Below are 14,150 nucleotides of genomic sequence, written 5' to 3'. Positions count from 1 at the left end.
TCTAGTCTCCTTCCAAATTCTAGGTGCATCTTCCCATCAGATTTGGGGCTCAGAAAATTTTGTTATTTTGAGACTTCGTTTAATGAAACAAGAAGTTCTTCTATTGACTTGACTTCCAGTTCAGCCATAAGTCATGGAGGAAAACTAATGAGGATTAAGAATATTTTATGACAAATATCAGAAACTCTTTATAGGCAGAATTCTCCATTGTCCAAGGAAGATTAATCCTTGAACTAATGGAGTGTTTTAAATTTCTTGACCACCTTTCTCCTTAGAAATTCATTCATTCTTTTCTTCCACTTCTAATGCCTTCTGTCCTCATCCTCCCACAAACCTTCTCTAAACTTGGTTGCTCTCCAGGAGCACAGTCACTCCCCAGGAACCTGAAGGCATTGTGTTCTCTGTGGCATGGTGCCCCCTGGCGTCACGCAGCTCAGTGGCCCTGGCAGAGGGCAATAAAGCCCCTAGAGGATAACACTAAGGCCAGCTGGGGGAGGGGCATCAGATACAGTCAGAAACCCAAAAAAGCTTCCTAATTCAATGGGAGAGCAATCTAAATACCCTGTTTTGCAAAAGCCATACATAGTCCAATTTTTTTTTTAATGGTTCTAAAGGCTGGAGATGGTATGTGGTTTGCTCAGACTCCCCTGCTTTCTTCACTTCCTCTCCTAAGTTCCAAGGGCCATGTTGCTAATACTGCTTATGCTTACCTATTCCAGTTTCATCTTCAACCTTGGCAATGCAATTACAGAGCATCAGTTGGTCCTAGTACACAGAAAGAAGGGAGCTGGTCCACCTCAGTAAACGTGTGACGGGTTTCAGCTCCAGTCTCTGAGGGCTAAGTGATCTAAGTGATCTAAGGGCCCACCGACAGAAAAGAACTGAGACCGTGGGCAGGCAGAATGTTCGTGACCAGAAGGTAGGCAACCTGGCAATGGTCATTTCTGAGTCTATCTTTCTAAGTCCTACCCAGTATGGTCATGTGTTTACTGTCTTCTTTAATGCTTAGTTTGAGTGCTTCCCCAAAAAGCCTTGAGATGCTACAGAAATTACAATATGGTCTCAAATGGAGAAGAGAAATTATTCATATTTTCTCATGCTCTTCCTACTTGCAAAATAAAAGTAAACCGTCAACAGATTATTGTATCAAGTACTGTGCCTCTATTATTTCATAAGAATTAAGGGAGGAGGGTATAGCTCAGTGGTAGAGTGTGTGCTTAGTATGCATGAGGTCCTGGGTTCAATCCCCCATACTTCCATTAAAATAAATAAATAAGCCTAATTACATCCCCCGACCCTGCCCAATAAAATAAAATAAATAAATATTTTTTTAAAAAATTAAACTTTGTGGTATCACAATATTAAAAGCCAAAGACAGGAAAAAGTCAATCTAAGCAAAATGAGGGACTGCAAAATGCATGCAGGACACACTTCCTTCCTCCCCTCTCCATCACCCTGCAATTGCTCATGAAGACATCACTTGTAGAGTTTTGTGAGGATAGGAAAACAAAATGAACATGTGGGTAGGTATTGGCTACCTTTCAATATGCTGTCTTCTTCAAACTTTGGAAAATATAAACAAATACAAATTGCCTTATGATCTACAAACACTTTCACAATCCAAGGGCAATGTGATACAGAGAGATAACAGCCTCTGGTCAGACTGAATGGCTCCACAGAAAGGTCAGATGATCCTGCATCTAGAGTGCATCTGGGATAACCAGGAGGATTCAAGGGAGTCAGGAAACCGGAGGATGCAGACAGCATAGATGAAGGCTGACTGAGGGAGAAGGCTACATTTGATTCAAAAATCCCATTTACACAAATGAGATAATACCTAAACCCAAGTCTCAGATTTTTTTAAGTGCTGCTTCTTATACTCTATTAATAATTGGTAGTCTATAGGGAAAAAATAAATATCAAAATTAAGAAACTATGCTTTCCATGTCCATGTTGAGGAGAGAAGAAAAGGCTGCCATAAACCAAGGCACCATAGGTAGTTGAAGCCCCTTATCCAATCTGAACTGACCACTAGCCAGTTACCTGGGAGAAGCAGGTAGGTGTGCCAGGAAGTGGTCTTCTAGCCTCGGCATCAGGCACACTGAAAGCACCCATTGGCATGTTTCACAGAGGTAACGGAGAGCATCAGACAACCCCATGAGTTAATTAAGTGGAGGCTAGTGAGGAGATCTACTTTAACTTTAATAATTTTCCTTCCTTTGGAGGATCCACAGGATGTCCCCCAGACACCAGGGTGGCAGGAGAAGTGTCACAAGTCTTGGGGACACTGGATGTTTGGCCACCTGCTAGCCTCCTGCCCTCTCACCACCATCCTCTGACTTTAACCCCACATGCTGGCTCTTTTCCTATCTTGGTCTCTTTGATGCTCCCAAAGATCTTTGTCTTACATCTATCAGCACCTTGGATGGGGTCCCCTTACAAGACCTAGAGCTCTGAAATTCTCTTCACCTAGTCTACGTCTTCATTTCTGCCTGCTTTCTGCCTTCATGAAGACACTACATCCTCTCTTTCCTTCCTATCTTCTCGAACTCTTCTTTTTTCATCCCTTTCTCTGGTTCTTCTGCCCCCTTCTGATCCTAAGAGTCAGGGGTTACTGGATGAAGAGGTCTCCATCCCCCTCTCCACTCATACTATGATGGGCTCTCTCCATGGGTGATCTCATCCTTTTCTCCCCATCAATCACCTCTACGTGAATGAAGAAAGCTCAATTTTTCCCTCTATCCTACTGCTCTCCCATGGTAAAGAATCATATCTTCCACTCTTGGTTTTCTCAGACTGGCTGTATCAAAGGGTCAAAATCAGCTTCTCAAGAACTAAACTCACCAGTTTTACCTCCTAAGCCTACTCTTTCTCCTGACATCCCTCTAAATAACAATAATCACTTATCGAGTACTTACTATATGGCAGGCATGGTCCTAAGTAATTTATGTGAGATGACTTGTTTAATGAATTGTTCCATGAAGAAGATACTATTGTTTCCCTAATTTTACAGATAAACAAATGGAGACACACAGGTTGTTTATGGTTCTATAATTACTAAAAGCAGGAGCTAGAATTCAAATCTATTCAGTCTAGCCCAGGACTGAACACTGGATCACTATGCTGCGCAACCTCTCCTTAGCTAGATTTCTGTTCTTATACTTGTCTTCAACTCCTCCATCTCTTGTCCAACCAACTCCCATTGATTTTCTCTGCGAAGCCTCTCCCCTTTTTGGCTGTCCCCATTCCCCTGTCCTCATTACCTTTTATCTAGGCCAGTTTCACTGACTTCTGATTTTCTTCTACTTGTCCCCTCCCTAGAGCTACTATATTTGAATTTTCTTCTTATAAAAATGAAAAATAGGGTTTTTTGGATATAAAATATATTATATTTTTGGATTATATATTTTGGATATAAAAATAACACATATTCATTGCATCGAAATAAAAAGATTAAAACAAATATATTGAAAAGAAACTAAAAACCCAAATCATAATTTTGCTCTCTGGAATAATAACTCTTGCTAGGATATTGATAGATATTCCAGATATTTTTCTCTTTCTATGCACATACATAGACACATATTTTTTAAAAAGATCACATTTACTTATTGCATTTTAATTTTTATTTTATTACATTGGGTATTATTAGTCTTTTTGATATTTCCCCATCTTAAAAGCAAATATCAATGTATTAGTATTATAAAAGTACTACTCTGCATTTCTCTAATGACTAGTGACACTGAATGTTCTTTCATAGGTTTAATGGATATTATAGCCTCTCTCTTGTGATCCACCTTTGCCTATATTATCTGGTAAATTATTAGACTTACTGATTTTTATGAGCTCTTTATATATTAAATATATTAACTTTTCACTTACCATGTATATTGCAGAAAAACTTCCCTGAGGTATTCCTTTTTTAACTTCATGGTAAGGTTTTTGGTTTTTTTCCTTTTTTGTTATTTTGTTTTGTTATATAAAAGTTTTAAGTTTTTGTGTAGTCATATATACATTTTTTTCCTTTATGTTTTCTGTCTCTGGCACTCTGTGGCCAGATTACTGTTTCTAATGTTCAGTTCTGCTCATGTGGCCTCTGTAATGATTAGCGGCCCCCACAGCCTATGGAAGCCCAACCTCCTTAACCACCTTTCTCCTTAGAAATTCACATTTCAGCTTGTTCCTGGCTCCTTTCTTTCATATAATTTATACTCCATCCAATCATAATGAATTGCTACTCTGCAAATTTGTCCCATTATTCCCCCACTATTATAAATTATAAGAAAAAATGTAAAAGGATTTTAATAGTGAATAGAGAAGGTCATTAAACTAGATTGCTCCAATAGTCTTGAAATTAAATCTTGGAAATAACAATTTTTCAAAAGCAGAGACAGAATACACTGGGACCCTGCTTTGGGATTCCTGTGTGCTTGGGAAAAGGAAGCTGAGGCTGAGTACAAGGTCACTTGCTGTAGGTCAGCATATTCTGCTACAATCTAAATGCATCCGAGTGATGTAACCTGGATCATGAAGGCTACCGGCAGCAGTTCTGCTGGTTATCTGTTACAGTGAGCTGACTAGTTACCTAAAGTTTATCTATCAAGACCTCTCAACCCCTCTGCTTGCGCCATTCTTTCGCTCTCAAATTCCTCTGTCCCTCTTCATCACAACTGAGAGCAATCTTCCAAGTTTCAGCTTCAAAGCAATCTCTGTTTTTGATGCAGAAGCAAAATGCAAGTCAACACTTGCTTCTTACAGTTTGTGGCACTTTATTAACCTCTGGTGCCACTCATCACATTCTCTCCTGCCTCATGATTATCTGAGTACATTATCTCTTTACCATATTGCAGATTCCTTGAGGGCACCGTGGAGTACACACCCAGTCCCAAACAGAGGACATTAGCTAATACTTAGTAAGCTTGCTGAATGAAGGAATCACCATTAAAAATGGGTTAGTATCATATTGAAGCCACTCCCTGGGGTTTACCACAGGAAGGCATCTGAGAAACTCCTCAGGGGGCCATGTGGGTTGGGAATAGATCTGAGATCAGTAGATTAGGCTTCCTTCTCATTGTCAGTAGCTCTGCCCTATCAACTCCACATTCACCTCAGTATTAGAATCTGGGCCAAGTCAACATCCCTGAGACATAGTATTTGCTCTGGTACATTCACTAAGCTACCAAGGGCACGTGGCTAGAACCCCAGTGTCGTCCAGTGGTACCACCACTCCTGCAGAAGTTTCCACAGCATGCTAGTATAGGATAAGGCTGTGAGAGTCAGGATGCTCAGTCACAATTCACTAAAACAGGATATAATTTACAGCAGCTGATTTTGCTCAGAGGCTCAACACACAGGTATTTAATAGTGAGAGAGAGACTGAGAGGGTCATACCTGGATATTAACATCTGCCCCGTTGTTCACTAACAGTTCAAGACACAAAGCACCGTGTGTGGAGGCAGCAGCAAAATGCAACGGGGTGAACCCGCTGTTGTTGGGCTGGTTCACATTAGCACCGTAGTCGGTCAGCTCGTTGACTACAGCATCCTGCCCGTTGTAGCAGGCCAGGTGGAGGGCCGTGTTCCCATAGACGTTGATTTCATCGATCTGTGAATGAGTCCAACACAGGCGATTAAAATTACCGGAGCTAATTTACTCCATTTCCCACCAAGAGCCTAATGGCTGCGCCGGAGAAAGGAAATATCCATTGTCAACGAGATCATTCCAAGCTTACTCTTGCCCCAGCGTGGTCATCCCAGGAAGGCTTGCTGCCCAGATGTCAAAGTGACAAAAAGCAAACTGGGAGGAAGACTTAGAGTTTTCAACTAGTGGGAAGATATTTTTCAGCCAGGGAAGGGATAAGAAGTGAAAGGCAAAGCTGCTTCAAAACTCCAGAGGAGAACTGAATCTGGGGAGCACAAAGAGAGCTGGAAATTCAACAGAGAACAGACGAGGAAAGGGTGGGAGATGGTCAGGGAGGTGCTGTGGGGCCTGAGCCCTCACAGGGTGCATTCTAGTGGCCAGCTGTAGCTCTGCCTTGGGTATTCAGCCCTCGGCTCCCTCCTGCTTTCCTGGACCTGCCCCAACTGCGGGGTTTCACCGTCACCATCTCAGCATTGCAGCTCGGTTTTCCTTTGCTTCAAGACAGCCGCACCACTGCTTCTGTTCTTCTGCAGAAGGAGAACGCGGTGGGGCCAACTTCTCCAGCTCAGCATGTTTGTCCCTGCTGTTCATTCATGCATTTCTGCTTGCAAACCATGACTTCGAAGGCTAGATTCTGAAGGCAGGATGAGGAACCCAAGCCAGTCTTTTAAAAATGACTGGTCGATGTGTATCATATATCATATATGTTTAAATATTTCTCTATCTCCATTGATATAGAAAGTTAGTCTCTTTCTGGTTTTCTACTGCTTAGCATATGCCCCCATTGCCCTTCATCAGTTGCCCATGCAAACTCAAAAACATAGGATGCTCAAAAATGAGGGTTTTTTTCTCCTCTTGAGTTAAAATGCAAACAGATTTAACTTCAGAATAACAGAAAATCCACAAACACGCAGGGTTCATTTCAGAACAACAGAAAATCCACAAATACAGCCTGAAATGATGCCTGAATCACAGCTCACCTCCACCCCCAGATTCAGGAGATGTTTGACCACGCTGATCTGCCCATTGGAGGCTGCGGCGTGCAGGGGGGTGTAGCCTTTCTTATCCTTACATGTCACTTCTGCACCGTGGTTAACGAGCAACGCCACAACGTCCAGGTGGCCTTTACAAACAAAGCAGTGGGAAACATCATTAACCTTTATTGGACAATTTGACGACTCATTCCACCTAAATTATCACTATTAGCTTTTGCTACCACCAGCATTTTGCTAAGTTATTTATAAAAAGCTGGTTCATGGCAAATGTTCAACAAATATTTAATGAGTACTTACTGTGTGTCAGGTATCATGGGGAGAGAAAGATGGTTCTTACGTGAGCCTTCTCTTTAAGGAGATGTATGCCTGTTCACAAATAATGACTAGGTCCTGCCAGAGCCTGAGGGGAGGGTATAGCTCAGTGGCAGAGTGTGTGCTTAGCATGCACAAGGTCCTGGGTTCAATCCCCAATACCTCCATTAAAGATAAATAAATAAGAACTTAGTTACCTCCCCCACAAAATTAATTAATAAATAAATAGAACCAGAGCCTGAAAAAAAATTGTTAAAATGAACAATGCTTTTGAAATCAATTGCCATCCCTCACTGAAAAGTCTAACAATGACAAATTGATAGAGAAAAACTAAAGAAAGAAAACAAATTAATCAGAATGACTCTGGATTACTGTTAAATCATATGAAACTGCTGCTGTTTGATCTTTTTTTGACTTACAAAAATGGCAATTTCATATGTTTCAACTTCCACGTGTTCTCATGAATTACTGGCTAAACAGAAAACCCTTCTGTTGGCATATTTTCGAGAATATTTTCCTTTGTCTTCCATCTCACTACATATACTATGATAAGTGTATTTGACCTTTATTTCATGACTAAAGACTGTTCAATACTTCAGGACCATTGTGCTCAACATGGCTGATAACTGAAGGGCAGAAGATGAGAAGCGAATGAAGGACCTAAAGTGTGTGTGTGTGTAGTTTTATGAAGACTTATATATAGAAAAAACTATTCTGAATTACTAACAGTGCTATCTTAAGCTATTTGTCCTGGTTTGGTCCTTTAGTCCCTAAAGATAGTCATTTGTTTTCCTATTTGTATCCTGATGACACACAAAAATATAACATTACTTCTTTAAAGCAATTCGACACAAATATTTTAGCTAAACACCAGCACAGAACAAACATGACGCCCCGGGTTCTCTGAGCCCCAGTGCACACCAGCTTGGTGTGTGCTCTGCCTAAATGTCCATCCGGCAAGTGTTCGCCGGCTCCAGTCCTGCAGGTGCTGTGCACACACCCAACCCGCTACAACCAACTCAAACGGCCATGTCACCTTTTAAAAAATGATAATGCTTGCAAAATCTTAAGATTCTGTTTTTTTAATCCCAAGGATTCACTCAGCCCCATCTATAACTTATATCGTCCCTGCCCCAACTCACTCTCTTTTTCTCTCCATGATTAACATTACTGTTTTTATGATGAAAGATCTGTATGCTGGTTTAAAAGGATTCAAAAAAGGCAAAGAGGTGTTAAAAGGAAATCAAAATCATCCATCATTACCAATACCTTGAAATAATCAGTTAACAGTTCCGAGCATAATACATCCCAGATTGTTTTTATTTTATAGGTTTTCTTTGCAAAAATGAGGACCGTACTGTGTTGTGATCTGCTTTCACTTACCATATCAGAGACTATTTCTGTGTTAAAAGGATACTAATGACAGCATCACTGTGGTTACTGGATAGTGTCCCACTGTGTAGCTCTACCATCATTTACCAGCACAATCTCCTGTGTTGTGATGGGCATTCAGATTGGTCATAACTTGGTGCTGATAGAATCCTGTCTGCTTTTCTAATTGCAGGATGTTCTCCAATTAGAAACACAAAGGAAGGATCTGAGTGCTTCACTTCCCAAAAGTCTACACTGAGAAGAGATTCTAGGAGGGCTCCCATTGGTCAATGGTATTTATGCCAACGAAAGTGAAAAGGAAAAGCGTAGGAACGTAACGTCTTCCTTCGTCTCCCGCACCTGAGTGGGCAGAAGCCAGGAGCAGGCCCAGCTCCGTGGGCCATGGAGTAGTGGAATCATCCACAGTAACTCTGGTCACCTCCACCTACACGATGACCAGGGTGCTGTTCTCTCTTCCTTCCTTTTTGTTTCTTTTTAAAAATATTTATAAATTAAAAGACAAATGGAATTTACATCCTTGCTTTTCTAGCCAGTCCTCTTTCTTTGTAAAACCTTATTTTCCTGCCATAACAAGTTAAAATAAGCACACTTTGTGTAGCTTTTCAACACAGATTGAAACACATTCAACGAAGCTCATGCCATGATTCATCCCTCCCACTCTACGTAGGATAAATAAATCTTTAAGAAAGCAACTGCCCAACTAACGTGCTCTACGCACACCAGTAAAAGGGATCAAACCTTAATTCAATTGAATCCCAAGCTTGAAAAGAAGTCAGACTTGCCCAAGAGAAAACCTCCATGGTCAATGAGAGACCTGTGGCGTCTTTAGTTCAGGTTATCTGCACTTTGCTCTCCATTCATGAAATCCTTACCCATATATGCTGCCCAGTGCAGAGCACGCCGGTCCTTCTTGTCGAATGCATTGATGTTTGCCCCTTTGGCCAAGAGTAAATTGACCATCTGAAAGATAACCAACAATGAAATCGAGTGTATATATACTCTGTAATGGTGGGGGCTCCTCACCACCAGCAGGTGATCTGACCCAAATTAATGTCAAATATAAAGGCAAGTCAATGAGTGAGTAAGTAAGTAAGTAAGTAAATAAAGGCAGGTCAGAGATCTGGAGTTCAAAGTAGGAAGATATCATAGCCAACCCTGCAGCACATGTGTCAGAGGAAAAGACTTGAGGTGTCAGCTGCTCTTTCAATTCACGGTGGCTCTAAACTTAAAAATAGGCAGAGTTGCCTAAAGTTTGGTGTCCAAATGTTATTGTCACATTTGCTAAAAGCCTCAGCACTGAGATTATGTTCCACCTGGAGCTTAGAGTGTTTGTAGTGAGAATTCTTGTCCCCAGTGATGAGGATGCCCACCTCCACGTGGCCGTTCAGAGCGGCATGGTGCAAGGCGGTGCGCCCCCCTCGGTCGGAGACGTTGACGCTGCTCAGCAGGGGAATGATGACTTCTGCACACTTGACAGCCTTATTGGCTGCTGCCACGTGGAGGGGGGTCTGCCAGTTCTTGTCCCTCGCGTTGACATCAGCCGAGTGCTTAATCAATACTTGCACTGCTTCCTACAACAAAAGCAGAATTGGCAGGGGTCACTGACAAATGCTCAGTCCATCCTTATGGGCTGTATGATGCTTCACCAGACCCTGGAACTACAGGAAGGGAAGGCTCTCTGCCCTCACTGGGTGGCTCAAGAGAGATGTTCTCCAGAGACAAGCAAGGTCATATGGGATGAAGATCAAAAGAGTGGCACAGATTAAAACAGAATCACTCTACCTTTCTTTGTTGGGCCAAGAGCCCTGGCACAACTCCAAAACCAAATAAACCTTCTAAGTATAAGGTTTTCTTATAAAGTGTGAGGTATCCTTAAGCCACATGAGAGCTCTCATGTACAAGTGGATCAAAGGGCCTCCAAAGACCATCTAAGGTCAGAGGTGTGTGTCAATAAGCCTTCATCTTCCAAATCCAAAGGTCCAAACCCTCTAGACATTCTTGGATCAATTTATAAATCTTTGGTTCTCTCAGCAAATATCTTAACCCTCCCTGTGTGATCAAGAAGCAGTCAAACGAAGAGGATGTCTGTTGCCACCTCCACCTGAAGCTACAAAATTGTTCCTTCTTTCCCCAAACGTTTCTATGTTAATATGGGGTAACTTCTTCCCTACTGTTGAGTTCCTTCACCCTTAATGAGCCTCCGACTTCTGATTTTCCTCCTATTGACCCAATCAGCTCTTTTGCCTCTTGAACTGTAACTGTCTACTTTGGCTGAGCAATGGAATCAACTGGGGGCTCTTAACAATACAGATGCCCAGTGCCGCTCCAGAGAGTCTAACTGGCCTCAGAAGGTCTGGAAAGCTCCCTGGGGACTGTTGTGCAGCCAGGATTGAGGATACTCTTCAGTCAAATGAATGATGGAGCTTCTCTCCACAAGGGAATGGCTGCCGGTTAGTTCTCATTCTGTCAGAGACATCCCTGAGACCAGTTGTGGGGCTGCTTCATGGATGTCTTGTCAATGTGGTATCAACAGACCAATGAAAGGCATCAGTACCACACTCCTGCCGCCTTTCATGGCCAAAGAACTTACCCTTGTCCACCTTAATCCCCACAGACCAAGACTGCCCATCAACTTTCTCATGCAGGTATATACCAGTGCCCTCAGAGAGTAGATGATTTGAACTCTCAAAATTAAATCAGGGACACAAATGATGAAATAGAAAGAATGTTCCATGAATCAGTAGCAGCAACATATTGAGATGAATGGCTAACTTGAACAGTAGAATGAGAGCAAAAAGAAGTTAACTTTGCAAATGAGAGAATGCACTTCATAAACAAACAGTGTGACTCCATTTAGATGTTATAAATAAAGGGCAATAAGCTGATAGGGCCCAAGCAAACCATCAATTTGTTAATATCACCAAAAAGGAAAAAAAATAAGATATATGCCACCCATCCTCAGCAAGACTGACAATAATGACTATTAAATATTCCTTGAGTCCATTTTAGATTGAACATGTGTACATGTATTATGAATGCTCACTTACTATGTGTAAAACACTGCTAGAACTTTGGAAGACTGAAGGAAACATTAGTCAGGCTCTATCCTAAAAACCAGCTGGGGGAACAAGAAAGAAAAGCTAGATCACAATGTAAGTGTTAACATCTAAATAAGAGAAAAATAGTATTTTAATCAATTTTCATCTCATAAATTGTAAGGTTTAGATAGATGTACAGTCAATTGTGATATGGGAAGAAAATACTGAAACCTCCATTTATCTTTTATTTATTTAAAAAGGAAAGTAGGGGGAGGGTATGGCTCGCGATAGAGTATGTGCTTAGTGTGCACGAAGTCCTGGGTTCAATGCTCGGTACCCAGTTTAATCCTCCATTAAAAAAAAGATACATATTTATCATTTCTTTTATGTAATGCAATATGAACATAACTGGGACACTTAAATAACCCCCTCAAGCAATATTGATTCTGTAAACATGAGAATAAAGTTTAAAAAAAAAAAAAAAGGAAAGCATTTCAGCTGATATTTAACTTCCGAGTTGGAGACCTGGCCTGGGTCCACTCCACGGTATTCAAGAGGTCCTCAGGGAAGAGTGGGGCTTCCACAAGGCCGAGGGGGCAGGACCTGCCCTCTCCATTCATTCACTGAGAGTGCACTGACATATACAGTGATGGGCCTGTCAAGTCCATTTACAGACTGTAATATGTACCCTAAAACTAAAAATACCCTAAAGTGGGCAAGATTTATGCAAGGAACCCACATCTAAAAGATGATCAAAATACCAGTACAAGTATAAATAATATGGAAGTCCCAGAGATGACACTTCTACTCTTAGTAAAAGCTTTCTATCTCCCACATTACAAGGTAATAGTAATGACAAATTTAATCAGATTTGATAGGAGATTGGCCAAAACTGAGAAATCACCAGAGGTCTATTACCTATATGGTTATTTAAGATTATGACAAATGAAAAACCTCACCCTGAATATACTGTGTCTTGAAATATTAGCTAATGATAGTACTTCCTCTATATAATTTATAAATAAATGAGACACATATTCTGAAGATGCACACTGAAAAAGTTTTGCAGATGCATGGCCCAAAGGGTTGGAAATTACCATCTCAAAGCAATACTACAAAAAATGGTATATATCCTTTTCACACATTCACAGCAAAATAACAATACATATTGTTACTTTAAGACTTTTTGCCTTATATATTATTTTACTGTATTTGTACAGATTCTTGCTTTGCATTAAATATCATGTAAATTCAGGATAGACTAACAAAACAGAAAGTATACAGGAAGATTTCACAAATTTATACTATTTGGAGATAAGGCCAATGAATTCATGAGAAATTTATTTTTTAAAGGTAACAGAATATGATTACTTTTAGAGTAACTCCAACTAGGTGAACGAGACAGTACCCAGCAGAGGCCCCACTTTTAAGTAAATATTTAGGAATGATTTGCATTGCACACACAGCTACGAGTTAAGCAAATAAAATATATATTTACATGCCAGTTCTAGTTTATATTTAAATAAGTGCTTAGAGTTTGCGAGGGGGAAACTGTATTCTTAAATAGACATTTCTAAAAATATTTTAATCACAGATAAATTTTGGTCTGTTTTTATAAATAAAGTTTTATTGGAACACAGCCTCATTCATCTGTTTACATATCATCTATGGGTGCTTTTGAATTATAATAGCAGAATTCAGTATTTGTGACAGAGACCATATGCAGCCATTAAAGCCTAAAATCTATCTGGCCCTTCATGGAGAAAGTCTACAGACCCCCTGGTCTAGCTCCCTGTTTGAATTACCACAAACTACAAATGATCAAATCTGATTAAAGTAAAATTTTGTTATTTATCAGCATGAAAAAATACTGTTTTAAGTCCAAATAGTCTTTGGGGGGGGGGGTTACTGGAGATTGAACCTAGGACCTTGTGCATGCTAAGCACGAGCAAGCAGTATAAAATGATTATGGAATAAAATTCACAGAGCTACAGTATATTTGGAGTAGAAAAGACCTTAGGAATCATGTGGCCTGACCCTTTCATCTGATAGGCAGCTTCATTTTATAGGCAAGATGACCAAAGTCAAGGGCCATGATTTGCCAACCTGGCTGTCTTAAGGGCTCATGCATTTTCTCCTAGACCAGAGCTTTCTCAGTGGACAGTATTAGCCAGGCACCTGGACATAAATACTTTTAAATGTTAATTCTCCTTAATTATTTACATTTTTAAACTCAAGTATTAAAGCCTGCCAAACTGGCTTCATACATTGAATAGAAATATAATACTTTGGTAAAATGAAGTTTTGGTTTAAAAAGACTGCAGTTTCCTTTTTGAAAATTGCATTTCTCTTTCAAAATTTTAATCTTAAAAGCACTTTAACCTGGTTTTAAGAGGAAGTAATTCTATGGCAATTTAGAGAATTAATCATTTTTGTAATCAAAAGAAGTCTCTCTTTTCCTGTATCACACATTGGCTAAAAAATTAGCATACAGGAGTTTGCTCTGACAAACTTACAAGGTAGATGGAAGTGGAAAACCTTCTGAATCCAGAAAAAAAATAGTCAAATAGTACTTCTCAAACTATCTGTAGTGAAGGACCAGTTTTTTTTTAAAAAAAATCTTATTATTTCAAATTCATCATAAGTAATTAGTAGAATAATAAAATGGAAAAAGACAAAGACACGCAAATTATAAACTCAATTATTTCATTATTGAATTTAGCAGGCATGAAATTACTCTACCACATTTCTCTAAAAGTTTCTGAATGCTAAC

The 14,150-nt window shown here is 40.1% G+C and overlaps 1 protein-coding gene across 3 annotated transcripts in view; it reads right to left on the bottom strand.

The window, feature by feature from the left end:
- ANKRD44 (ankyrin repeat domain 44) overlaps positions 1-14,150 on the bottom strand; it is a 296,495-nt gene that overhangs the window by 119,128 nt on the left and 163,217 nt on the right. For all 3 annotated transcript variants that reach the window (XR_012507147.1, XM_074364224.1, XM_074364225.1), the window contains exons 5-8: positions 9,710-9,910; positions 9,212-9,299; positions 6,621-6,763; positions 5,392-5,604 (exon numbers count right to left, since the gene is read on the bottom strand). Coding sequence is in view for 2 of the 3 variants with exons in the window: in XM_074364224.1 (XP_074220325.1) it covers positions 5,392-5,604; positions 6,621-6,763; positions 9,212-9,299; positions 9,710-9,910 (645 nt within the window). In the remaining variant the exon portion in view is untranslated. The remainder of the gene's footprint in view (positions 1-5,391; positions 5,605-6,620; positions 6,764-9,211; positions 9,300-9,709; positions 9,911-14,150) is intronic.

The sequence above is a fragment of the Camelus bactrianus genome, chromosome 5, assembly GCF_048773025.1.
Source record: "Camelus bactrianus isolate YW-2024 breed Bactrian camel chromosome 5, ASM4877302v1, whole genome shotgun sequence".
In the NCBI taxonomy this organism is placed as follows: Eukaryota; Metazoa; Chordata; class Mammalia; order Artiodactyla; family Camelidae; genus Camelus; species Camelus bactrianus.
The sequence above is the reverse complement of the archived record's forward strand: the minus strand, read 5'-3'. Positions and strand labels throughout refer to the sequence as shown.